This window comes from Centruroides sculpturatus, unplaced genomic scaffold, assembly GCF_000671375.1.
Source record: "Centruroides sculpturatus isolate CEXI.00-Female unplaced genomic scaffold, Cexi_2.0 scaffold700, whole genome shotgun sequence".
Lineage (NCBI taxonomy): Eukaryota > Metazoa > Arthropoda > Arachnida > Scorpiones > Buthidae > Centruroides > Centruroides sculpturatus.
Window position 1 is genome coordinate 253,048 of NW_019385123.1, and position 24,536 is coordinate 277,583.

Genomic DNA, 24,536 nt, shown 5'->3' on the forward strand with positions numbered 1-24,536 from the left:
TAGAGAGGTTGAGGCGCACGTTTTAAACGTGTAAACGTGTACGTGTGACGTTCGGCGCCGCTTTCCCGTAAGCCTAAAAGTTTAACAATGGTGTTTGGATAGTCGGTGGAATTACGCTCGACATTCCAAACACCATCGTCAAACTTTTAGGCTTACGGGAAAGCGGCGCCGAACGTCACACGTACACGTTTAAAACGTGCGCCTCAACCTCTCTAATGCTGATTTATCAACATAAAAAAAGCCAATTTTTTTTGGCTTGGTAATTGACATTTTTAATAACTTTTCTTCTTGATCAAATCTTACTTTGGTAAGAAAAGAATTTCAGATGATTATACTTCAGTTTCACTTAGATAGTCAATGAACATCTTGCATAATTTTTCTCCAAATTTCAGTTTTATTACTAAAAAATTTGGATTATTGGAAGTTCAGATTATTAAAAGTATATTTTAAGAAAGGAAGGCAGTTTATCATTATTTTATCTCTAAACTATATGATATAATAATTATATCATAAATTTTATTTTATAAAAACATTAAAAAAAAATACATCTGTATAAAATTCTCTCTCTCAGTGGATTATAACATACTTTCATGATTTCCTGAACAGAATTTTTACACACTAATTGTCAAAAAGAATTTTTGATTATTTTGTTTGCAAGACATCACACATTTAAAAATCTAAAATAATTAATCTTTAAAAAACTAAAATAATATAGTTTTTAATCAAATTATACAATTTGTCAAAAATCAAATGATAACACTTCATTAATTTTTCAATTGACTTTTTTGACAAATTATATAATTATTTTATTTAAATTAATGCATTATATAATTTTATATTTTAATTCTTATTTGAAATTACAGTTGAAATGATGCATAGATTAATCAAAGTTTTATATCCAATATTTGAAAAATTTAAATTAATAAGGAAAAATTATATCATACTAACACAAACTTTGAAATGTAATCAATAATAAATAATTTTAAAATGCTAATATATCAAATTAATTTTTTTTAAATATCTTTTTGCACATTTCAGATAATAAAAACTTCAGATCATCATAGGCATATTAAGTTCATCAGGGATGTTAATCTTGGAAAAACATTTCAAAGCTAATAATAAATTAATAGCTAAATAAATAAGTAATATTTCTCATAGAATAAAATTCTGAATTTAACTGTTATTTCACCACTTAAAAAAATTTAAAACTGTTCTGAAAAATCAGCTAATTTAGATAGCAGCTCAATACATCAAAGGCAAGAATGTGTATGCAAAAATACTTACTGATAAGTCTATATATCTAATTTTTAAATTTATCACTATTTCACAAGATTTCACATCATTTACTTGAACTTAACATTATTATTATTATTATTAAAATATAAATGAACTTTAAAAAAAACTCTTAAAATAAAAATTCAGTGGTATAAGATTCAATCATGACATGCAAAGTGATAAATAATTTATTATTATTTATATATATATCTAACACTTACTTAACATTTATAGAGTTTTTAACCTTAAAGTAAGTTAAAAAAAATAATTTCCTAGTTAATTATGAAATTATGATTTAAATCTAAATAATATATATATATAAGTAATAACAATACCTATTTTCTTAATATCTAAAGGCTTCAAATAAGTTGTAATTAATCCATTATGTTTTGACGTAAAAATAAAATAAAAACTTGTGATGATTAATTTTGCAATTCCATCAAGTTAAAGTCTCTTCTAAAACCATCATCTAGCACCTGAGGATTCAGGTCTAACACTTCCAATAACAAAAGTGATTTAAAGAAGTAACCACAACAGATATTATGCAGGTTCTATAGAATGAGGTAATCCATTATAACGTTCCAGCTCAACCCAGTTTCTGGCTTCTCTGCAGTCATACTCCATTCAATAATCCACTGTGGACAGAGTAATGAACTTAAAATCAGAACAAAACAGCAATGCAGCACAGGCATCAGTTTCATAACTACCACAGCTTATAAGCAAGGGGAATGGTTTATTAAAATCTTTAAAATTACTTTTGAATTTCAATTTTATAGATAAAATGGAATAAATTAACTCATCTTAAAAAAGATGTTATTATTTAATTTATTTTTTATGAAATTATCAGCAAATTAATTCTCAATAGCATTTCAATCATTTTTGTAATATTAAAATTTAAAATAAGTGAATACATTTTTGTTTATTGATTATTACCACAGGCTCTTTTGCAGGTATTTCCCTATCATATGCATGTTATCAGCAATTTCAAAATGCTTGCATAAAGCGAGGAACACCCTTTGCTAACTACATGGTCCATGGCCAGATGTTGGACATTAATTCTTGCCTGTGCTGCCTCAATTGCAACACAGAGTATGACCAAAAACCTGTAGAAAAGTCAAAAATGTGAATGACTTGCCAGAACTTCTTGAAAAGCCTTCAGATAATTCAGGTGTAAAATAAGCCTTATTATTATTATAAAACTACTTACCTTGCTACTACTTACCCAATTTTCTTTGTCATGGAGGGGAAACAGGAACAGAATTCACTCGTAGATATTATTATCATTTAAATCTCATGAAATAAGCTCTTACCTTGTTCAGCACGTCCCAAGCCTTTACCACTCTTCCATCCATGTTTTTCAAGAAGGCGGTAACCAAGATTATCCTATAATTGAATGAAGGGCAAAAAACAAACGCCAAGAGTAGAAACAATACAATCTATTGGGCATATATATATAATATGTTACTGTTACATTGGAAATTTCATTAGGTGCTTAGGCTCTATAGGACAAGATAAAACTTACCTCAGAGATAGGTTGAGACATTGAAGATTGCTCTAATTCAAGCAATCCATCATCATAGCTGTCAATATTTTTACCCTGTAATGATTTAAAATATTATCTCATCAATGAAGCATTTTGCAAGTTCAATACTAATAAACTATTAAACATATTTTAAATATTCTATAAAACTCTTATTTATATCTATTGTTTAAATAAGCTTTTTTATTATTACATAATTAAATCTTTACTAACAAGAATAAATTTTCTTTGTAACTAGTACTTTTGGCTTTTTCATACTATTAATACAGATTTAATTACATAATAACTAATTTGTATCTTGAATTAAGCTTTTTAAATTTTTGTAGCAACTTAATAATCTGCAAGATTTATAGCAAGTAAAATCTGCAAGAGATGAAACCTTAACAAGGATAGGTTGCAACATGGTCATCACAGATTTCAGTATTGTTTGTATGAATAAGCATTAGTATGAATCTTTATTGAGCAATGAAACAAAGAATGCTTTGTAAAATTATGAGTGGCTCATAAGTAAGTTTTCCAGAACATATCATCAAAGACCACATGAAGAATTTAAAGTTTTATGAGCAGTATTTCCATCAGAGATTCAAAAATACCTGAAGAAGAACAGTCGTTAGGGTTCGAAAACATTAGTAAAGAGCTATTTTTGTTTGTTAAAGAGCTGTTTTGGTTCATTACGATTTAGTAGAAGAAGGAGAATGCACTGGTAACAGGTTAGAAAGAGTTTTTATTAAAGACCACATGATTTGATGAAAATGGGCCTTGTTCATATTTATAAGATCAATGACTCAGATCTCAGTGAGCAAGCTTTTTTCAAATCAAAAAAACTTTTATATAAAATAATTATAAATTACATGGATTTATATATTAGCTATTTATTTTCTATTAAAAATGTTCATTTTCTTTCTATAAAAATTCCTTTACAAAATTGTCCATTAAAAATAGTTTGATTTTAAAATTTAAATAATTAGTTTTATTACAGTTTATGGTTTTATTATTCTTAAGTCATAGCTTTAATTTATGTTTACTGTCTGCTTGTTTTATTAGCTATGAAAAAGGAATATACTTATGATGTAAACAATAAGAAGGACATTCAAAAGTCAAATTGTTTACCATTACATATAACAATTAAATGTGATATTGGTAATTAGTAATAATTTTCTTTTAATTTTTTAATTGCTTAAAATATCAAATTGTTTGTGATATTCTTACATTCCTAAATGTAAAATTCTTTAAATTTAATTTTAACAGACAGCAATTCTGAAAATGAATTTTCAGAGAAAGAAAATGCACATTTTTAATAAATAAATAAATAGCTAATGTATAAATCCATGTAGTTTACAATTAGTTCATGTAAAAATTGCTTTGATTTGAAAAAAACTCTCACTGAGATCTGAACCAGTGGCTATGCAAATGTGAACAAGGCACACTCCTACCAAACCATGTGGTCTTCAATATGCTTTAGAAAACTTACTTATAACTTGCTCAGAATTTTTTAACTTATTTTCTTTAAAACAGTTGTCCTTTGCTCATTTTATTTTACCAAGGCTTATCCCATACTTGCCAACCTTTAGAATGAGGAATAGATGAGATGTTGGTAGAAAAATGTTGCTTTTTGAATAAAAATGCTAACAGCATTAAAAAAATCCTTTATTAACATTTATATTTCACAATGCTTATATGAAATACCTTTAATAAACAAAATTTAATTTTATGTCTACATATGATATCATGTAAAGCTATTGCCATAAATGCTGTCAAGAGTATGGCAATAGCTTTATACTCATTAACATCAGTTTTAAAAAAGTCAAGTATTTTACAGGACACATCATAAAGTTACACCCAAATTTATTGTGTGTTCCATCTTGATGTGTCATGAATCTTGATATTGTATGATGAGTGCTTCTTCTTATAAGCCTTTGCACAATATTTTGATTTGTTACAATGTACTCATATATGTATAGCTGCTGGTCAGTTTATTGACTTTCACTGCAATTATTAAGAACTATAATTTTTTTTACTGTAATTTATTTCCTATCTCTGTCTTACTTTTTCTTATTATAGTGAATATCTTTTCCTTTTGCTGCACAGTAATATAGGGGAAGCCCTGAAATGTTGTGTGACAAAACCATCATTAGCAAAATCCCACAAATCCCAAAGAACCATATGGTTTCTTTTCTTGAGAAAGTTTATATAATATGGCCTGTATATGCTTAAGTGATGAATCAGATGATTTTTTTTTCTTATTTTCGGCAGATAAATTATAGTGATACTCAATAATTTGGACTAACTGTAAAAATAACTCCTTTCCTTCTGCTGATGAGTCAGCCATGATTGATTTAACTGCCAACATGATAGCACTAACATTGCCACACTTGATGCAATTTATTATATCTGCCATTTAAAATTATCATATTTGAGCTAAAATTTTCATATCTAAACCAATATACATATTAATATATAAAAATATCAATCTTGGTTCTTTCCCAATTGAACAAAACAATTGAACAAATTGAACAATTGAACAAAGGGAACCAGAAAGACCTTAGAACGTCTTTCTGGTTCCCTTCAGCTGTTTGAAATAAAATACATACATTGTCTTTGGCATATATATTGTTATTAGACTTGTTAAATAAAGTGTTTCTGTGATGATATCAAACTCTTTAAAAATGCTGACAAAAGGGAAAAGCAGCCTATCCACTGATGGAGGATATAAAATGCTGATGATTGACAACTATGTTATCTGTACAAATATTACTGAAATCTGTTATGACCATGCTATGACCTCTCCTTGTAAGATAAAAACTTGTGAAAGCCAGAAAATGGCATTTATTTCTGTATTATTGTCAAATTTTTCCCACAAAATATCCTAAGACAGAATTCATGAGACATGAACAAAAAGCTAAATACCATACTTTTGTTATTAATTTGTATTAGTTAAGATTGTGTCAAAGACAAAACATGAAATATCAACAGAATTGATTTCATCCCTATTTAGGTTATATCATGATAGATTTTAGGAAATATAGTAGAACTCAGTTAAAAAGTTTTTCAAAGGACTAATTTAAAAACTTCTTAAGCAGAAAAGTAAATATTTTAGCTTTTTTCAATAATCCATATTTATTTAACAATGTACCACTACTTACAGTGAATTAGGCTTATATACACTACTTTTTTTATTTAGATATTTGTCTAATGTAGGCTGCTTTATCTATTCTGTTATGTAAAAGAATACATCTTTTGATTCCCACAAAAACCACAGATCCACAAATATCATACTAAAATTCATCGAAGACTTTCACCATCACCTATGTATTAGTAGTGCTTGTTATAACTTGCTGTTTGTTGCAGGTAATTGTTAAAAAATATTGTAAAATCCATATTCAAAATATCTCATAGTCACATGCACAATGACACAAAATTTTGTTCATGTTCTAATGTAAATTTTTTTCTTTTCCTATATGCCAGTGTTTCTCAACCTCTAACGAACCGTCGCCCCTTTCATCGTAGTATCGCCTCCTTCACTTCAAAATTCCGATGCCGAGGGCCAAGACTAACGCCAAGTTCGTACTGCATTGAATAGAGTATTAACTAGTATAATGTTATTTGTTTAATTATTGTACGATATAACAAATAAAATATCTAATTATTCTTAATATAATGTTTTACTATATCGCCCAGAAAATTGTTTTTGCCCCCAAAATATAAATTGTTACAAATCGCCCCCTCAACATGGAAAAACGCCCACATGGGGCGACATCATCCCTGTTGAGAAACATTGCTATATGCAATTAAATGTATAAAGCAGACAATCCATAAATTACATAATACTGATATAAGGGTGGGTAAGCTGATAATCACTGTGATGTGTTACAAGGAATTTACAAAAACATTGCACAATGCTAATGTCTTTAAATCACTAGTATTGTTTGTTAAATACATAAGGATTAAACTACCAGCAGTTTATTGCTAAATGAAAACTTCTCAGATTTGACTATAACTTTTGTTGTCTAATTCTAAAAAAAAAAAAAAAAACATTAATTTAAAAGAAACTATATTTGTAATGTATAATAATAAAAAGATTAAATTAATCATTTAAATTTAAAGTTTATTTCTTATTTATTATCAACAATTCAAATAATTTTTAATAGATTCCAGCTCATTTAACATCCTGAAGTTGAACATATGCTTTTAATTTGTCAAATTTTAACTGTAAAACTTTAGAGTTGATCAAGGATATGCATTACATAATTTTCAGTGGTTATGTGCAACAGCAAATTACAGGGTGTTACAGGGGTTAAAATGGTAGCTAGAATGTATAAAAATAGTGTTACTTAATTTACAGACAATCCCAAATTTTCAATAGGATGCAGCTGAAAAACTTAAGCAAATCCATTTTTCAATCGTGGACAAGAATTTAAGTCCACTTAAGTGGTAAATTTTCTTAAATGGGAACATTTTTGACAGGATAATTAAGACTTTTAAAATTAAACTTCTTACACAGAAAAACTTCTAATGGAGGAACTCCTTAACTAGGTATTGTTTGTTAAATACTATCATAACTAATATTAATGCATTTGTAAATTGCCCTAACAACATATGATTAATTTAAGGTATAACAAAACACCAAACTACAGTTAATATCACAAATAAAATCATAATGTCAAACAACAGCAAAATATTAACTCCAAAATACCATAAAATCCAATGATTAATGGAGTTAAGATTTGTAATTATTTCCAGTTTTTAGTTTTTCATTCAGCAGAAAAATGTATTAAAAATTAGTAACTTTCAATAAATAAACAAGATTTTATTAGTAATATAAAAAAATCTGATGGAAAAGTAACTAAGTGAAAATAATGAAAATCTCCAGTAATGACCAACTGGACCTTATATTATTTCATTGGTTTATTTGGCAAAGAAGCGAAGAAATTCTTCTGACAATACTAATCATCCAAGCAACTGTTAGAGTTGAACAAAAAAATAAATAGTAATCCATTTTTGACATGAATGCAAAATGCTTCAGCAGATTCAAAAATACACACATGGAAAGGAAAAACTAAGCACAAACATAGCCATAACAAGTATACCTATAAATTCCAAGAGATTACAAAAAAATATATCTTAATTAAGTGCAAAACAAGTCTACAATTGTGATGAAAAACAAAGCACATAAAAAAAAACGGGTTCATTCAAATCTTTAGCTCCCAGGCAGGGGTGCAGAATATGTCCAATTGCACAAATGAGGTTTAAAGGAAATTTGCAATAGAAAAATTATTATGGCAATAGCCACAAAAATAATGGAATAGCATTTAAACTACATCTGTAGACATTAATTGGGAAAATCAGCTAAAATAAAGATATCTTATGGATTAAAAGAGAAATTGGAATGTTGTTTCTAATCAGTTCAGTTAGTTACTCATGACATCACTGCCTTTTTACATTGTTATGTGATTGAAGCCAAGTTAATCTTAGTTACTGAACCACAGTCTTCATTTTTATGAAAAAATAAACTGAAACAGAGCCTTAAAAAGAACTGAAAAAGAAAATCAGTTATATGAAAAAGCCTTGACAATATTTAATGGGTAAGATATCATGTTGGCTTGAATTAAAACAAAATATTCACTCATTTCCCCTGCACAGGAAATTTATAAATTATAGTAATAAACTGTATTTAAACCTTTTTCTGAATTGTCTTAAGTAGCTAAATAGAAATTATCATAATTTTACAAACACCTATTTCCCTTCATTTTTTTCATAGATTTATTATAAAAAAATAAATATTAACATCAAAATATATTTTAAATCATAAAAATATGATTAAATTTTCAAAAAAATAATAACGATGAAAAAGTTAGCCAAAAACTAAAAAAGTTTGTCTTTTCACAAAAAGTTGGTGCATTTCTTAAATAACTTTTCAGAAAAAAATTGCACAAGACCATTGTTGTTGCAAAGAAATATTGCACTTTTGGATATAAAAACATTGTTAATTAATTCCCCATGCTAAAAATAAGTCATTTGTAGCATTGGTGATGATTTCAATTTTATTTCTATTAATCAACATATTACAACAAGTTTATAATTGTGCATGCTATCTTAAAATAATAGCATTTGCATGAAATATTTGTTTTACTAGATATATATAAATATTCTTATTTTGTAAACATTTGTCCTGAAATTACTAAAATATAATAGTCAATAATAACTAAAATTTTAAATCCTGACTTCTAAATATGCTTTGTATTTTTATTCATATAAATAATAAAAGATAATCAAAATATTTTTCACAGTAATATTGCCTGTAATTTTAATTTCTGATGGGTGTTAGAGTGTCTGCTCTATGGATGTATATGATAATCACTATGTTTACTAGCATTAGGATTTCAAATGTTAGAAATTGATAGAAACAGAAGAATAACACAAATTCTGCAGAATTTTTAAGTAGGACAGAAATACAGTGTGTCCTAGACTTTCCTTTCAGGTCAAGACCAATAAAAAACATTGCCCTTTATGCCTACTTGTCAATAAAAGGACACACCCCACATATAATAACAAAAAAGCAGAAATTTGTCTAGAGTATTTTACACAACTATCCTCTTTCTCACTCATCACTGTTTAAAGCCAAATCTACCATTATTAATACCTTAACTTGTTATCACTATACTACTTATAAATTCTACAAAACTGACACATCTTTGTTTCCATATGTTCCAACATTTTAAACTATAAAGCTAGTGTAAAATGCTCCTATTCAAAAACAGTTTCTTTCTCTATCAAATCTTTTGGGTAGAAAACATCATCAAAACTACTGTAACCAATATTGCTATACAATATTCATTAATAAAACAAATATTTTTTTCTTCTATGTTAGAGTTAGAATTTCTCTGCAATAGTAATTTCTTTACATATACTAATTATACTAAGATATTTATTTCTATATAAATACAGAGAATGGATCACATGAATCATAATCACATCAATGTTTTTAACAGAGGTTAGGTCTGAAAATGATAAAAGTATAGAATGAAAGAAAAATTCAAACATTTATTTCTCAATAAAAAAAAACATAATTGCAACACTATCCAAGATTTAACAAAACTAACTCTGATTAATATGTTCTCTCAAATCTCAATTTAATTAATTTAGAAAAAATTATATAATGTTCCTAACTGATTATAATAAAGTTAAAAAAAATCATTTTGCAAATTGACTCAAAAACACTGTACTGAACTATATTGTTCAGAATGAATTAAAGTTGTTTCCTTATATTCGCTATACAGGAATAAAAAGAAAAGTATCAAAATAAAATGAAATATAAGTGATTTTCAAATCTTATTATTCAAAACAGAAGATATAGAAGAATGTAAAATTTTACATTGGCATAATTCCAACTCTCAGACCATGTCAACACGAAAAACAAATCTATAGTGAAGGAAAAGCTTCCCAAAACACATATACTCAAAATAATATTTATATAGTGATTTAAAAAATATAGTAGAGCATTGATTATCCGACTCAATTGGGGACTCAGGTTGGTCGGATAACTGAAAAAATCGGATAACCGAAAATAACGAAAAAAATACATTATTAGTATAGTATATTAGGATATCCCATGTAATTAGTATATTAGTATATCGCTATTAACCAACTTTGCGTTGAATTTTCATCGATGTTTAGCCTAACAAATTTTTTAAAATAATAATCGTCGCTATTGTATCATTAAAAATTATTTTTAAATTATTTTATTGCTCACAAAACAAACAACCACTCATAATTTGAAAATTAAGTCTCGTTTAAATACTGGCCTCCCTTCAATGGTCGAGCCGTTTGATGCCAGCTAAAACACGCAAAAATTTAACAAAAATAATATTAAAGTATCCAAGACATAGCCAAATATTGTAGTGTCACATCACTAGCGGACATTTGAAATTTGCCGACTAGAACGGTCGGTTGACAGTTAATCGATGCTCTACTGTATATATATAATTGACCTAATATTTTTATTGAAATAGTTTAATTCTAAACATCGTAGTATGCAAAATTTTGTTCCCATTAAACAAGAATGTATTTTTTCACCAAAACTTACACAGTTCATAATTTAATAGATTTATTGGCAGCTGTCTTCAGAAAATAATTAATTTCAAATACAATTTCACTTTTTCATTCATCTGATTTCTTGCCAATGGTGGACATTTTTACGAGTAACAGCCAAGTCCAAAATATCTAAGAATAATCCAAATATCACTGTGTAAAATCTAATGACTCAAAATAAAATGTAATCTACCATGACTGACGCATTATATAAAAACATTTTGCAATAAAGTGAGGCAAGTTACTGTATGAAAAGCGTTTTCTATACTTTTTCTAAACAATGTATATGTAATTCTTGCAGTATTATGTAAATATCTAGCAATAAATGCTGGAAATGTTATATTCTTCAGAATATCTGCTTAAAAATTAAAAAAAAAAAGATATTTAATTTAAAAACTCTGAAAAAATAAAAATATTTCATCTTTAAAATCAATCAATTTCCTAAAATGTTAACAAAATATTCCAAAAATTTACAATAAAAAATCATAATTTACTTTACTATAAAAAAATATATACAAATATATTTAACGTAAGCCTAAAATTTAGGCCTAGAAAAAATTATTCTAAGATAATTTCACGCTTAGATTATATAATTCTTACATTTTAAGACACTAAATGTAATTAAAATCTATCTTTTTTTTTCTTACTTATTAATTTAAAATTTTTAAAATTACATACAATTCAATTGAATATAAATATATCTCTCCGCTTGGTTCGTATATAAACAGTTGCCATTATCAAAACAATATTTAACTAATGCAACATTTTCAAATACATTTAATAAGTTTTATATAAGAATTTTAAGATTCTTTAACCATTGGTGAAATTATATTTATGAAAAAATGTTCATTTGTTTATGGAAACTTACTTGATAATCGCGATCTTCGTGAAACCTAGAAAACCTTTCCGCCGCCATTTTGCACTACTGTGAAGATTTGTTAAAGTTAATCGGTAGAGGCGCTTTGTTAATATTAAAATATTTACGGAAGAATATCTTACTATTAAAAATATTCAATTCTCCAATGATTTGATGTAATTCTGTTCTTTCTCTTTGTTTTTTTTTCTGTTTTTTGGATGAAATTTTATTCATATCTAATTTTTTTTAATTACGGAATATCTGTAGGATCGGTTAATAAATAGTCTATATTTTCGTATTTTTCAGAATTTATTCGTTCTGATAAATCGATCAACGAAAGTAGAATGAGACCTTCCCTCAACTCGTGTTAAACGGATCATCTTCTAAGAAAAAATACGATATAAAATCATATTGTAGTACCATTTAATAAACGTTAAATGGAACGGTTTAAATGCACTTCATATAACGTTTATTTCCTTTTTTTTTAAAAGATCTAATTGTGTATTAATGCTCCATTACAAATCTCGTAAGTATAGCGTAGAATGTTGATAAAGCATGATAATGTGAAAAATGTACAGTATCTGTAATCTCTATGTACAAGTTAGTATCTACGGAGTGACACTACAATGAGATCTCGCACCACCTCAAAATCTTCCTAGGGCAGCCTCTGGTTCGGCCCGTGGAAAAAGCTTTATTTCCAATTTGTCTCGGGGCAAAAACTGTTGGCCACTCCTGGGTTAGGTAATCTTACATTCTCGATCATGGGACGTTTTATCTGTCTTTCTGTATTGATGCAATACTTTTTAAAAACTCTTTCCGCCCTGTGGGCACTAAGAGGGCCTTATTCAGCAAGCCCATTATGGGTTCGGCCACTGGGGATTTTTCGGGGGTGGTCCGACCAAATATGTCGATCCCCGTCCCTCAGCACCCGGCCGTCCCATTTTGGGCCTGGCCGAACCAAACAAACAAACTAGCAACCGGAAAGAGTTAAAAAATAAAAATAAAAAACCTTGGCCGCTCCGCCATCCGGCCGTCCATTGATGCAATACTGTAGTTCTATAAACTGTAAAAAATCCAATTAAATAAAAATTTATTGGTGTAACTATTAACTTTGACTACACCTCTGGAATATTTGATGCGGAAGCGCATGCTAATAGACATATATCGGTTATATTCAACTTATATTTAAGTCTATATATACAAGTATTGAATATAATACATATATTCTATTAAGTAAAATATGAAAAATTTAGAGTTAACCGCTTCATGTTCTATACCAGTGTTTCTCAACGGGGGTGATATCGCCCCCATGTGGGCGTTTTTCCACGTTGAAGGGGCGATTAGTAACAATTTATATTTTTGGGGGGAAAAACAATTTTCTGGGCGATATAGTAAAACATTATATTAAGAATAATTAAATATTTTATTCGTTATATCGTACAATAATTAAACAAATAACATTATATTAGTCACTAGTCTATTCAATGAAGTACGAATTTAGTGTTAGCCTTGGCCCTCGGCATCAGAATTTTGAAGTGAAGGGGGCGATACTACGTTGAAGGGAACGACAATTCGTTAGAAGTTGAGAAAAACTGTTCTATACCTTAAGCAGCTAACTCTAAATTATGTTTAATATTTATAATCAGTTTATTATATCGAAAATTTAAACTATTGTTTTTATTATTCATCAAATTACACTTTTTATCGTAATTTGATGATACAATTAAATGATAATAGATTTTAAGACGAGATAATTAAAATGATATATATAAATTATAATAATTATATAAAATGCCATTTAACAGGTGCTTGATACATAGAAAGAGCCTATTTGATTAGTTGAATACATATGTTGCATCAGGAAATGAACATCAGTCATCAAGCTTTGAAATGGCAAATGGCCAAATGGGAAGTCGCTAGCTTGTTTTTTCTCTAGCAATGAAACAATATATAGAATACTATACTATAATTAAACATTTGTTTATACTATTTGCTCTATACATAATACTTGTTATAGGAATTGTCTACAATTATTAGTCAAATATAACAAAGTTGGTGTGACAATAAAACATTTTTTGCTGTAATTTTAACTACAAAAAAATAATAATAATGCTGAGATCATTCTAATATTTTTGTATACATTTTCATATAAATTAACATAAATTAGATATTCTTAAATAGTTTATTTTAATTTAAATTCATTATCTGATGATTAATCTACTGCATGTTAATGATCTCTGTTTTCTATTGTTATAAACTTATAATTTATTCATTCACATTTTTCATTAATGTTGCTATTTGGTAATAAAATGTGTTGAATTTTTAATTTTAATATTATTATTTTATTATATAATCTATAAAAATGTAGATATGTGATCGGATGACAAGGATTATAGGCCTATACAGTACATGTTCGAAATTGTCGTAAGATCTCGGGCTCGATTTCAAAGATCGCAAAAGCACTGTTTTCCGCCATTCGTAAATCAAAGGAAATATTTAAATACATCATTATGTTTTTCATATTGGCCTATTTTTGTCGAGAAACACTGTTCAATCTCCACTTTTGTAAGTTTTGAGAAATCGCATTTGAAAGTTTAAGAGAACCGTTAGGAAGCTAGTTATATAGAACAAATTGATATTTTCTAAAGGTTTTAAGAAACGGCCGGATGGCCTACCGGTCCTGATTCCCCAGAGTCTATCGCTCTGGGAAACTCAGGATCCACTTCGGACAGTCAAAAAATCTCAAGCATTCTTAGGGAGGTGGTCTGTCCCGATATATGTCATCTTCCGTTTCTCATCATCCAGCTGCCCTATTGTAAGCCTGGCAGAATGCATACTGGGATCACTAAAAAGACCCCGTTAATTTCTTTATTGGGTTTTTTCAAACTGTCTCCTTTAGATTTAAAAAGGGTTTTAAAGAAAGGTTTAAGATAATAGTGTTGAGTCAAAATGAACTTGAGTAAAAATAGAGATATGGAAATGAGACAATTTACTGTAGTATTAAAATCTCAAGATATGCAAAAATGGATATAGATCAAAGTTCCTTTCGGACAACGATCTACAGTATATCAGGGGTCAGCATATGATGCACCCTCTAGAATCAAGCGCCAAGAACCAAGAACTAAGATTACATGCATGTATAATCTTTATTTTGTATAAATAGACAGTCATATTTTAAAACATAATTATTTTGTTTATTTATTACAACATTGTGATTTTTTTTAAACTTAAACTATGCGCACTGGACGGTTTTTTAAATTTTTATCGTGCCCTTAGTAACAAAGAGGTTGTCGATTCCTGATCTATAGGATAGTCTTGAATTGTTATTTATTTTTTAATGTAATCTTTCAGGCGTCTTATATTTTTCATATATTATTATTGATTATACATTACTTACTAAAACCTGTACAGAGTATTATAATAAGACATTTTTATTTTTCTATACTGTATTATAAATAAGTCGATCATCTGAAATATTTAGTCAATTCTTTGATTTTTGAATAGAGAAAAATTTTTTCAAAATATATTTATCGGTGATATATCAAAATTTTCAATTTTAATTAACAATCCTAATTACCCTTATTCAAAAATAAATAATAAACTAAAATGGTTTCTTTATAACATTTTAATTTAAATAAAATTGTTGATTTAGTAATTAGGAATGAGTTTGAGTCATTTGCTGTTGATTGACAGATCTACTTCACGTGATCTGGAATCTTGGCCCACGATTTGTCGAAGGAGTTTAATGTAATTAAATGGTTCAATTCGACCAATCGGATGCGTCTAAGTATTGCTGATTGATCGATAGATTGTCCAATCAGAGACGAATTTAACATTTCATTTGAACTGAAAGTAGCAATTGTTAATTTCTGAACTTGAGATGTGTTAGGTAGATTCTAGTTATTAAGTTTGATAAAATATCTTTTTAGCTTTTAGCCTCATTATGTTTTTCATTTGATTAATTCATTTTATTGGAATAAAATCAATATTTCGTTGAATTTGAAATATTATTTAGTGTTGGTACTTTGATAAATATCAGGAGAATTCACAAATTCGCGAAAAGGCACACTTTCAATGTAATAAGCTTATACACAAATCAAAACCTAACTAAAAAATGTGAGGGAAGCTTATACTAAATATAGATTATATTCTTCAGATATATGGCTTCAGGGCTGTGCCGAACAGTTGAATCAGGGACACCGATACTTGGCGCCTCTGATTCAACTGTTCTATGGGCTCATTTTGGTGCCCGAGGGATCGGCGCCCGGGGCTCAACTTCATCCCCCTTAGTTTTTTAAATACTCTTTCAGCCCTGTGGGCACTGGGAGGGCTTCTTATAGCAAGCCCATTATGGGTTCGGCCAGAATGGGCCTGGCCGAACCCACAATGGGGCGGCCGGGTGGTGAGAGATGGGGCTCGTCATATCCGAACGGACCACTCCCTGGGGATTCCTTGAACCGTCCTGATTCGATCCCGAGTCCCCCAGAGTGGTGGGTTGCCACCTTGACCGCTCGGCCATCCGGCCTATCCCCTTGGTTATTCGCTGTATGGTTAAAGGCTGGTATACACGGTAAGGAAATCCTTTGAGGATTAACCGTGATTTTTTTTTCTATCTATCCATTTTTAAATAAAAATAATTCTTTATACGTTGGGAGATATTTTAATAAGTTTTGTAAATTACTATGTTCGATCCAGCCAGTTATATCCGAGTTTTTTTCGTCTGTTAAGCACATCCTTTGAGGATTTCCTTACCGTGTATACCAGCCTTTACATATTATAAAAGAGGGATAACTTCGATTTTTGACGCTCAGAAGAATATGTACTGTACAGTTCAATTGTAAACATGTTAATAGCGTGTACTAATGACGAATAAGTATAGTAAATTTCTAACATTTCAATATTAATATTAGTACAGTATGTTTCATTTTTCGTTAACGATTATTATCATGATTTTTTAAAATAATTGTTTATTGTCTTCGAGGAAAGTTCATAGCGCACCTGATGTATATTTGCCCCATTTGTTATATCTCTGTATTACGGTTGATTCACTCTCAGACAAGGAACGACATGACACGTCACGACAACGATTCGACTGACTGACAGACAATCTGAGAAGGAATGTTTGTCATATCTGTGAGTGTCTTTGATGTGCAGGTGCAGTATAATGTGAACGATTTTGCCATTCGGAATCGTCTCGTTCTCATTGTAGAAATACGTTATATTTTAGTACTTTCGGAAAATAGACTGTGAAAAATTAATAGAATTTGTACGTGAATATCCAGAACTTTATATCCAATGTATAGAGGTAGAAAAAAAAATATATCTGATATTCTCCTATTTTGCGTTTATTCAACATTTTGTGTACCAAATATGCTTTCTTTTGATTTGGGTTTTATCTTCATCAAGTAACACGGCTATATAAACAAGTAATTAATAGAAAAATTTCTATTTAGATAGCAGCTCTAAAACAACTGACAATTTATTGTGACGTTGTGTCGTTACGTATCTAATAACGTGAATATTCCATTATTTGTCGTGTCTTTATCGATTTTTGAGTGTGAATCCAGCTTTATGACTAACTTAAAAGAATAATACAATAGAACCTCGATTATCCGGACTAATTGAGGATGAAGGTAGTCCGGATAAGGAAGAATTCGGATAATCGAAACAAATACTTTAATTTGTCTTTTAATGATAATACATCACGTTTTCTTTTCGATGGACATATCGGTAATATTAAAAATAAATACTGTATTTAAATCGCGATCAAATTTTCAAGAAAAACGTTCGTATTGAATTTGGACTACTACTGACCAGCGCTAACAGACTACCTATTGTTTAAAAGGCCTTCTGGTGGCGCAAGAAGACGGATTTTATAAAATAAAAAGCAGTTGAAACTGCATTTTTATGAATAAAAATTTGGCAAACTATTTATCGTTTTATGACGAATAAATTTTTTTCTTCGCGTTCGCGGCTTTTAAGTAATGCATCAACCTTCGAGGCGCGAGGCCTTTCGGACCGTCAGGCATAGGCGGTGGGCCACGTTGCCCATACGCCGCCCTTGGTCATGGAAATGATGTAATTTGAAAATAAAATTATTTATAAATACGTATGTCAAGTTATATTTTTATTACGACGCAAAATATATTTAAGAGTTTACGGCCACTGTGCCGGGTGAGACGTTGTTGAAACAAAAAAAGTTATGCATTCCATCATGTACATAAACAGTATCGTAATTCGCCAAGTGCAAATCAGCAAATTCCTAAAATTTTTGTTTATTTTTAACAATCCGGATAATCGAAAATCCGGATAATTGAGGTCCGGATAATCGAGGTTCTACTGTATAATTAAACGATAAGTTATTTTCTAAAAATCAGTAAAAGATTGAGTATAACTTATTATTATTATTATTTTTTTATATGCATTATGTTATATACAATATATGTTATTATTTTAAATGATTTAAGATATATTTTATTATAAGGTTAACTAACATTTAGTTCACTTTTTATTTTACTTAAATAATTACACTAGATAATTTTTCTTATTAAAAAATTTGAAAATCAAACAGTGTTGTTAAAAATTTCATTTATTTGAGTTGAATTTTTAAGAATACTTTTAAGATAATGAAATTTTTTTCTCTTTAAATATAGATTTTTTCCGAAATAATCTCTACCTTGAAAATAAGGAGTTTTGTCTTTTTATTATAATTAATAATATAAAATTTATTATTTTAATAAAATCTCATAACAGCCGAGAAATTACATAACTCGTTGTTGAATTTTTTTTTAGTTTTAAAAATTCTGAGAGCATTTAGTAATTAAGTATTGTGTGATCTATTTGAGATAGTATTTAAAACGCAAAATGATCTTTATAGCTTGCATGCATTGTTCTTAAGGAACAATTCCAAAAAATACTTGTTTTGTTAGTTTTGGCACGTCTCTGTTTTCTTTTTATTTTATTGGAGAATTTATAAATGTTTGAGATTTTTCGAAGAAAAGTCAATTGTTACTTAATAAGAATGCTAAGAAAAATCAATTTTTGAATGTAAAATAGCTAAATATATAAATAGAGTATTCGATAAAATGGATTAATATGACGCTATTTTATATTGATTAAAATAAAATATCGAGTAAATGTAGAAAAAATCGTGCTGGTCGTTAACAGATGTGTGTATAGATTAACGTTACTGTAATTTAACGAAAAAAAAAAGTTAGTTGAAATTGTACTTCCGATTGAATCATAGTGCCAAACAGGAATTGGCCATTTGTCTTCAGTTTCGGAAAAGTAAAACTTTTATTACTTCCTTTCCTTTTGAAAAAGTTTACGTCCAGCAGTGGCCAAGAAAGTAGGCCTGTATCATAGTGTATTAATTTCCCAGTACTAGACAAGGGGAAAATACATTTCATTAAGAAAAATCTGCATCAGTAGCTTTCGTTTTTTCTTTCTAGGCATATGGCGTCAGCTTCAAGTCATTTCCAGAAAATACTCGTACAAATTTGAATTTTAGATGAAACAAGAAGGTCATAAATGAGAAGTGAAAAAGGTAAAATTCTAACCATAGTTTCATTTAAGAAGTGGTTAGAAACCTTTACTTTTGTGAACTTTCTAGTTCACAAAATTAAAGGAAAAGAGAAAGCGAATAATCAGAAGTTCGAAAAGAAAATAGGAAATTCAAATAGAAAAAACCGAATTTAGGCTGAAAAAGAAAAAAAGTTTAGTGCACTTTATGCAAAGGTCAAATTTCAGATTCATATTAAATGTAGAGGTCAAGAGAATGTAGACTTTTACACATGCTACCTGTGAACTTAGATTTTCTGTTTATAAGGAGCATGATGTTTTGTTACCTCATTGTCTTTACTTTTAGTTTTTGAGAAATAGCCAAATAATAATAATAATAATAATAACAATAAAATTTAATTTTTTGACTTAAAAACATTCAGTGCAGCTTTAAGAACAATTTTTCATTCAAATTTCTTGCTATTCATTCAAATATTTAGCACACAAGTAACTTATAATATCTCTCTGCTACTGGGAAACGTTTTTAATGTTGTTTAAAGTTTATAGTATTTTTATTTAAAAATTTTAAAAATACGTACTGTTAAATTTTTACACTTTTTCAGTATACTATTAAAGTACTATAACCTTTTTTACCAATTTTGAAAAAAATCTTTGGTGTTCGCTACCGGGTAAACTTCCCCTATTATAATAAAGTAAAGAAATTTTTATAATATATTTTAAAAATTATGCCCTTCAACGAGAAAATTGTATTACCAATGATACATTGGAATATATATATATATCATTTATTTATTCTATTGGATAAAGAATTGAATTATTGAATAAATAAATAAATAATAGATGTATCAATATATCACCAGTGAAACATCAGCAACAATGAAATTCATCAAATATGCATATATTAATCGAATAGACACGCCTAAATTTATATAATAAGTAAATAATTTGCATGAAGAGATCGATATTGAGAGTAAATCTTTTTTAAAAAAACATTAGCAACAGCCAATATATTAAAGTTGAAAANATGATCAAAAGTTTTATTGATAGTTGTATCGCTTCTCGGCCTATGGCTTAGATCAAATGTGTGGTATCTGGTTCCCACTTATCTGTTGTGGGGACATGTCGGAGCACACCATTTGATCGCGGCCATTGGGTCGGTGACTAAAGCCTTTGATGGCCTATTTTTGTAACTGCGGACATCGATAAAGAATTGAATTATTGAATAAATAAATAAATAATAGATGTATCAATATATCACCAGTGAAACATCAGCAACAATGAAATTCATCAAATATGCATATATTAATCGAATAGACACGCCTAAATTTATATAATAAGTAAATAATTTGCATGAAGAGATCGATATTGAGAGTAAATCTTTTTTAAAAAAACATTAGCAACAGCCAATATATTAAAGTTGAAAAACGGCTTTTTCATCTCTTTAAATCAATGAAAGTAATGCCTTTTCGTGGATTGGAAACGATTCAACGGTTGGATCTAAGATGGCGTTATTTATTTTTAAAAAGATTTAAATTGATTCCGATTTTAGACATCTCCAATAATATCGATGATTGAAACTATTTCTGAAAACATAAATGAAATTAGTTTAAAATATATTTAACCATTGAGCTTCAATATAATTAAAGAATTATTAAATTGTAATTATATTAGAATTATTAAATTGTAATTATAGAACTTAAAAATAATATATCAGTGCCATAAAAGTAATTCTAATATTTAATTATTTAGTATCGGCGGGCAAAATTAGACAAAATAACAATGGAATCTGATCATTTGTAACTTAAGATTTTTATTGTGGTTAACTGCGTATGTAAATTAATTATCATTTTATTAACACATACAGATTGCTGTATTTTATGTTTAACGAACAGTTCGGATAGCGAACAAATCGGATAACGAACACTTTCGCGAAAGATTTTTATGATCGGACAACGAACACTTTACTGAACAAACATAAAAAGAAGCGACGGAAAATAACGAATACCGATTGATTTTCCCTTGTCTTCAGGTAACAATTCGAAACCTTTCGGAGCGCGGGAGACGTCAACATCGACGCTACAGAGGTTCGTAAATCACAAAATGGAAAAGTGATCTGTTCTATTTGTTAAATTAATGTTATTGTAGCTAATATTATCTATACTAATACAGTATTATAAAGAGGTAAAGCTTGTAAGTTTGGATATAGCAGATAATCTCCGAAACTACTCATCCGATTTCAAAAATTCTTTCATTAATATTTAGAATGGACCTTCAGGATGGACATAAGCTGTATATTATTACGTTAAACATTCATGTAAATTAAAAGATATCATCTAGGTAAGCGTTATATTTTTTGTGTCAGCGGGTGGCGAGGGGCAAGACGCGTACGTATACGAGATAGGTAATCGCGCGGCGCAGTCGCATGGTCGGCGAGATACGTAGTGCACGTGTCCGAACTTGTACAAAATAAAATAAAAATATACAGTATACAAAAAAATATAAAAAATACGAAAAACCGCTTAAAAATTTCCTGCGACTTTCATGTAAATATTTTTAAAGTTAACAATAAAAATTTATGTAATTTTTGAATAAAAATACTTACTTTGGGAGAGTGATAAAAATTTGTATATTGATTTTTTACTGATACTGTTATAGTCACAAACTGAATTCCACGCGGGCGAAACCGCGGGCACAGCTAGTGTGTTATATAATAAATAATTAATGATAGTGGTTAAAATTACTTAAATTATTTCTTTTTATTTATGCAAACAAACTGAGTTCAAAATAAGAAAGTATTCTAATTATACTTTAAAAACACCTAAAATTATTGTAGTTTGTTATAAAACGTCAAGTTTGATAAAATTGCCAAGATGATAAAAGTTTTACTACGGCTCTATGTTTTCTTCTTTTCACACTTTAGGAAAATAACAACGTCAATATAATTTTAATATATTTTAATAACATCAATATAATACGTATGTCACTTATTAAGCCATACAACAAGTTTTATGCAAGCAAAAGCGTTGTTATACAAACATTTCAAAACATGAAAAGACACAATGGACTCTACCAATGTCTGTTAGATGTTAATTACTCGGTAAGTATTATAGACAGAGGAGGAAAATCAAAAAACAAAACTGGAACTAGTCGTTTCATTTATTGCGTTTACAGTGGAGCATCGATTATCCGACCCCCGATTAACCGTCACATCGGTTAACCGACCGTTCTAGTCGGCAAATTTCAAATGTCCGCTAGTGATGTAGCATTACAATATTTGGCTATATCTTGGTTACTTTAATATTATTTTTGTTAAATATTTGCGTGTTTTAGCTGGCATCAACGGCTCGACCATTGAAGGGAGGCCAATATTTAAACGAGATTTAATTTTCTAATTATGAGTGGTTGTTTGTTTCGTGAGCAATAAAACAATTTAAAAATAATTTTTAACAATACCATAGCGACGATTATTATTTAAAAAAAATTGTTAGGCTAAACATCGATAAAAATTCAACGCAAAGTTGGTTAATAGCGATATACTAATAAACTAATTACATGAGATATACTAATATCCTACTATACTCGTACTATACTAATAATGTAATTATTCCTTCTTTTCGGTTATCCGATTTTTCAGTTATCCGACCAACCTGAGTCCCCAATTGAGTCGGATAATCGATGCTCTACTGTATCTTATAATGCTGATGCATTGTCACCTGGTCATCGTTTGTTGTCCTCTAAGCATTGGGCGATCACAGCACGAGCAACATCGGTACGAACATTCCTAGGGAGTCCGGTATGAGGCATGTCGGCAATTGCTACTCTTCCACGTTCGAAAGCTGCTACCTACCTTGCAGCAGTTCTATATGAGAGAGCATGCTCACCCACAGTTTCTACGAGCTGTGCATGACATTCCCTCGTGTTTTGCTCGTGAAGCACTGCAATTTTTACGTACTCACTCTGTTCCAGTCGACTCACATCCATACTGAACGATGGTCGAAAACCAATTGACTTTGCGCTCTGCTTCTGTGGATATTCTGGAATATCTACACAAACTAGCAGTGTCATTGTGCAACAATATACCTGAAGTACTGTACATTGAAAAATGTGGATCGCGGCATTTAATTCCGCAGAAAAAAATGTTGCCATGACTTAGTAAGTGAGCCATGTAATTGCCTTTTTGCCATTGGATAACGCGCCACTGGCCTACTATGAAATGATCAAAAGTTTTATTGATAGTTGTATCGCTTCTCGGCCTATGGCTTAGATCAAATGTGTGGTATCTGGTTCCCACTTATCTGTTGTGGGGACATATCGAAGCACACCATTTGATCGCGGCCATTGGGTCGGTGACTAAAGCCTTTGATGGCCTATTTTTGTAACTGCGGACATCACCCAAGGCCCTTGTTCCTGCTCGTCGTAGTAGGTAGAGGTGATCGACGGTGGTACTTAGCGGGATCTTCATTGATCCCTCAAACTTCAAGGAACGTATCAATAATATGAGTTAAGTCAGTCTTCTCAATTTTTATGTTTTCACGAACCATAATTAAATAATTGTTACAAAAAGAAGAAAATGGCGTTCAAATGCATTTTTTATCTTAATTTTTTAGTTTTTAGATAGAATTAATAAGAAAAATACAATAACAAAATTTGGTTCTAATCATTTTGAAAAAATGAGTTTGTACTTTCAAGTAATTTTCCGATCTCCAGTCCACCCCTAACATTAAGTATTTAAACCTATAATACCTCTATAACATATACTTAGTAACAGAAAATGATAATCAATTTTGTTTCCTTTTAATATACAAAACCATATCTTAATTAAAGTCTCAGTCTACCACTGTGAGATCCATGCTAGAATCCGGGCATTACTCTCAATTCGTCAGTCATGCTAACATTCGGGCCAGCCTCATGCTTAATAGGAATAAATGAAGTCAGCTATGCAGCTTTATATGATAGTATTTCTCATTAACGAATCGTTTGGTTTAATGGAGTATGGCAACTCAACTCATGGGCGATCTGCCTAGAGCAGTGTTCCGCAACCGGTGTACCGCGGCACACTGGTGTGCCGTCACAAGGTGAAAGGTGTGACGTAAACTTTTACATATTCTATTAATTTGAAGTTTTATTTATATATTTTTATCGCAGTTGTTGTGTTTCTTATGCTTGTATTTCATTCACTGATGAAATAAAATGATGTTAAAGCAATAAACACATATGTCGTCCCAGTACTTACTTATTCTTTTGGAGTTATACATT

The 24,536-nt window shown here is 29.4% G+C and overlaps 1 protein-coding gene across 6 annotated transcripts in view; it reads right to left on the reverse strand.

Annotated features, from left to right (window-relative positions):
• Positions 1-11,847, reverse strand: part of LOC111635081 (G patch domain-containing protein 8-like) — a 98,293-nt gene extending 86,446 nt beyond the window's left edge. Inside the window, exons 1-4 of one of the 6 annotated variants that reach the window (XM_023379935.1) lie at positions 11,772-11,831; positions 2,798-2,872; positions 2,586-2,711; positions 1,611-2,378 (exon numbers count right to left, since the gene is read on the reverse strand). Coding sequence is in view for 1 of the 6 variants with exons in the window: in XM_023379932.1 (XP_023235700.1) it covers positions 2,586-2,658; positions 2,798-2,872; positions 11,772-11,819 (196 nt within the window). In the remaining 5 variants the exon portion in view is untranslated. Of the gene's footprint in view, positions 1-1,610; positions 2,712-2,797; positions 2,873-11,771 lie in introns of those variants that run through there. The other 5 variants (XM_023379934.1, XM_023379932.1, XM_023379933.1 and 2 more) reach the window with 5 other exon arrangements.
• Between the last annotated feature and the right edge of the window lie 12,689 nt (positions 11,848-24,536).